Raw genomic sequence first — 4,214 nt, forward strand, 5'->3', positions numbered from 1 at the left:
AGAAAGAGATTGATGGTCAGTATGGTCTCTGGTAGCATAGTGTCTAAGGCACTTGACTGCTAATCAGAAGGCTGGCGGTTTGAACCCACCACCCACTCCTCGGAAGGAAGGTTGGGCAATCTACTTACGTAGTGATACCGCCTCAGAAACCGAAGGAGGGGTCACTATGAGTTGGGGCCGATTCAACAGCACATAACAACAATAACATGGTTTATAAACACTTGCAAGTCATATAAGCCAGCTAAGTTCTGGCTGAATTAGAACAATTTCTATGCTGCAGCATAATATGAATTTACTGTTACCATAATGAAAAGTACTCTGGTAACTGACAAGAGTAGAAACTAATGAAGGTTTTAGACTCTTGAGAGAAGAACAGGCCCCATTTGGTACATTTCACTACAGGTGCATCCCATGTCCACACCACAATCAAGGTAGAGGGGCAAATACTATGGTGAAAGAAAAAAAAAATCAACTACCTGGCACTAAATCAAAGTCCTCTCTAATTTCAAATGCATAAGCCACAGAAGAGAGATTGTCCATGGAAAGTACTAACAATGGAGAGAAACTCCCCCACTTTTCTCTCCAAATTCCTCCCAACCTAAATTAGGTCCCCATGAAATATTATTTCAATGCTAGCAAGTTCACAATGAATTGCTACCAACAAATAATTTGTAGAATGGAAATCCTCAAAAAAAAACATGAACTAAGATCCCATCTGAGAGGCAGTTAAAGGGAAAAGAGACACATTTCACTTCTTTTAGAATACAAACAGTCTGTTTGACAAGTAATTTTAAAATTGAGTAAGAAACATCACTATGAATATATACAGGATCAAGATCATCCAGGTAAGTAAACTATCTTCTCAGTGTGTTAAACTTTTCTTACAATTTTTTTGAGTGGGAAGGTTTGGAGGGCAGAAAGGAAACATTTACTGCTTAAAGACATTTGAGGTATGGTATAAGTGATTCAAATTTTAGGTAATTGATGTGCTCCTTTAAAAATTAATTTTGGGGATCTGCATTGTATTTTAAATTCTTCCTACTTAAAGGAATCCTATAGTAGAGACTTCTTAAAAGTAAGGAATACTCTCTTCCTTCAATTCACCAATAATTTTGCATATATTCTTTATGCAATGTGTCAGCAACTTAGAGTAATTTAATAAATGCTCTGAAAGAGTACAGGCACTTTCAAAAGGCCTGATACAATTATCAGGGAGCTTTTTCACTCACCTAAGTAGTACTGGGCCCAATGAAAACCTATGCCAAGGAAATTATATACACACTTTGTTTCACTGACAGTGATGTAGTTGATTATTTGACACTAAGTTTATATAAATTCTTTTGCTAAGATATAACCACATATAAGAACTGACCTGCTTAGCACCTGGCTTCTGCTCCATAGGCATCATGGTAAGTGTCTTGGTCTCTTTCTCATACTGGCAGTAGTACTTCATCCAGGATATTCCCAAAGCCCCTAGAAAGATAAGGAGAAGGGGAAAGAATAAAAAATTTTTGGCTATCTTATCAGTCCACCCCAAGGATGGAAGCTGTATATAGCTTATTCTTCAGTCATCCTCCAGGTCTAACCCTACCCTTCACCTGAGGTTTAGCCCTTTATAGCCCCTTGCCTATTTTATATATATAAAGACACTAACTTTACCACTTATTTGTCAGTTTACTGTATTGTGGTGGCTTGTGTTTTGCTGTGAGACTGCAGGCTATGCCACCGGTATTTCAAATACAAGCATGGTCATCCATGGTGGAAAAGTCTCAGTGGAGCTTGCAGACTAAGAACAACTCAGATGAAGAAAGGAGCAATCTACTTCTCAGAGAACTGCCTGATAACAACTTTATGAATATCAGTGGAACACTGTCTGATATATTACTGGAGAACTTTATGAATACCCCTGAAACACTGTTTGATATAGTGCCAGAAGATGAACGTCTCAGGCTGGAAGGCACTCTAAATATGACTAGGGAAGAGCTGCCTCCTCAGAGTAGAGCTGACCTTGATGTGGATGAAGTAAACCTTGTGGGACCTCCATTTGCTGATGTGAAATGACTCGAAATGGGAGGAAACAAACAAACATCCATTAATAATCAGAACATGGAATTTATGACATATGAATGTACAAAGTATGAGTCAATGAGAATTGACATTGTCAAAAATGAAATGGAACACAAAAAGTGGGATATCCTAGGCATTAGTGAGCTGAAATGGACTGGTTCTGGCCATTTTGAAGCAGACAATGATGTGATCTATTGTGCTGGGAATGACAAATTAGAGAGGGATGGCATGGCATTCATTGTCACAAAAAATGTTTCAAGGTCCATTCTGAAGTACAATGCTGTCAGTAATAGAATAACATCCACACGCCTACAAGGAAGACCAGTTAATACGACTACTATTCAAATTTACACAACCACCACCAAATCCAAAGACAAGGAAATTGAAGATATTTCACAATGTCTGCAGTCTGAAATTGACCAAACATGTAATCAAGATGTGTTGATTATTACATGTGACTTCAATATAAAAGTCGGAAACAAAGACAAATCGCACATAGTTGGAAAATATGGCCTTGGTAATAGAAATTTCATGATAGAATTTAGCAAGACCAATGACTTGTTCATTGCAAGTACCTTTTTTCAACAACATAAATGGCAGCTACAGAAATGGACTTCACTAGATAGAATAAACAGGAATGAGATCAAGTACATCTGTAGAAAGAGGAGATGGAGAACCTCAGTATTGTCAGCCAAAACAAGGCCAGGAGCTGACTGTGGAACAGACAATGAACTGTTCATATGCAAGTCCAAGTTGAAGCTGAAGACAATTAAACAAGTCCACAAGAGATATCCTTGATTACATCCTACCTGAATTTAGAGACCATCAAAAGAATAGGTATGAGGCATTGAACATCAATGACGAAAAAACCGATGAATTTTGGGATGACATCAAAAACATCATCCATGAAGAAAGCAAAATGGTCATTAGAAAGACAGGAAAGGAATTAAAGACTAAAATGTATGATAGAAGAGACTCTGAAACTTACTCTTGAATGAAGAGTAACTAAAGCAAAAAGAAGAAATGACAAAAGAGCTGAACAGAAGATTTCAAAGAGTAGCTCCATAAGACAAAATCAATTTTTATAATGAAATGTGCAAAGACCTGGAGTTAGAAAACAAAAAGGGAAGAACATGCTCAGCATTTCTCAAGCTGAAAGAACTGAAGAAAAAATTCAAACCTCAAGTTGCAACACTGAAACATTCCATGGGCAAAACACTGAATGATGCTAGAAACATCAAAGGAGATGGAAGGAATACACAGAATCACTGTATCAAAAAGTATCGGTGATTGTTCACATATTTCAGAAGGTAGTATATGATCAAGAACCAATGATGATGAAGGACAAAGTCAAAGCTTCACTGAAGAAATTGGTGATAAACAAGGCTCCAGGAATTGATGGAATACCCATTGAAATGTTTCAACAAACACATGCTACACTGGAGGTACTTACCCATCTATGCCAAGAAATTTGGAAGACAGCTACCTGACAAGCTGACTAGAAGAGATCCGTATTTGTACCCATTAAAAGAAAGGTAATCCCACAGAATGTGGACATTATTGAACAATATCATTAATATCACATGCAAGTAAAATCTTGCTGAAGATAATTTAAAAACACTTGCAGCAGTATATTGACAGGGAACTGCCACAAATGCAAGCTGGATTCAGAAGAGGACATGGGATAAGGAATATCACTGCTGTTGTCAGATGGATCTTGGCTGAAAGCAAAGAATATCAGAAAGATGACTATGTAAAAGTATTTGATGGTGTGGAATGTAACAAATTATGGATAACATCTGGAAGAATGATAGTTCCAGAACATTTAACTGTGCTTATGAGGAACCTGTACATAGACCAGAATGCTGTTGTTCAAATAGAACAAGGGGATACTGCATGGTATAAAATTATGAAGGGAGTGTGTCAGTGTTTTATCCTTTTACTGTATTTATTCAATTTGTATGCTGAGTATATAATCCAAGAAGGTGGACTATATGTAGAAGACCATGGCATTAGAATTGGAGGAAGACTCATTAACAACCTGTGATGTGGAGATGACACCACTTTGCTTGGTGAAAGTGAGGATTACTTGAACAACTTACTGATAAAGATTAAAGACTATAGTCTACAGTATGGATTACACCTAA

At 37.2% G+C, this 4,214-nt stretch overlaps 1 protein-coding gene across 1 annotated transcript in view; it reads right to left on the bottom strand.

The window, feature by feature from the left end:
• Positions 1-4,214, bottom strand: part of OPHN1 (oligophrenin 1) — a gene marked incomplete at its 3' end in the record, with an annotated part of 597,264 nt that overhangs the window by 391,870 nt on the left and 201,180 nt on the right. Inside the window, exon 10 of the mRNA XM_007957689.1 lies at positions 1,373-1,473. Coding sequence (XP_007955880.1) covers positions 1,373-1,473 — 101 coding nt within the window. The remainder of the gene's footprint in view (positions 1-1,372; positions 1,474-4,214) is intronic.

This window comes from Orycteropus afer, unplaced genomic scaffold, assembly GCF_000298275.1.
Source record: "Orycteropus afer afer isolate SDZICR_OR568_19922 unplaced genomic scaffold, OryAfe1.0 scaffold00776, whole genome shotgun sequence".
NCBI lineage: Eukaryota > Metazoa > Chordata > Mammalia > Tubulidentata > Orycteropodidae > Orycteropus > Orycteropus afer.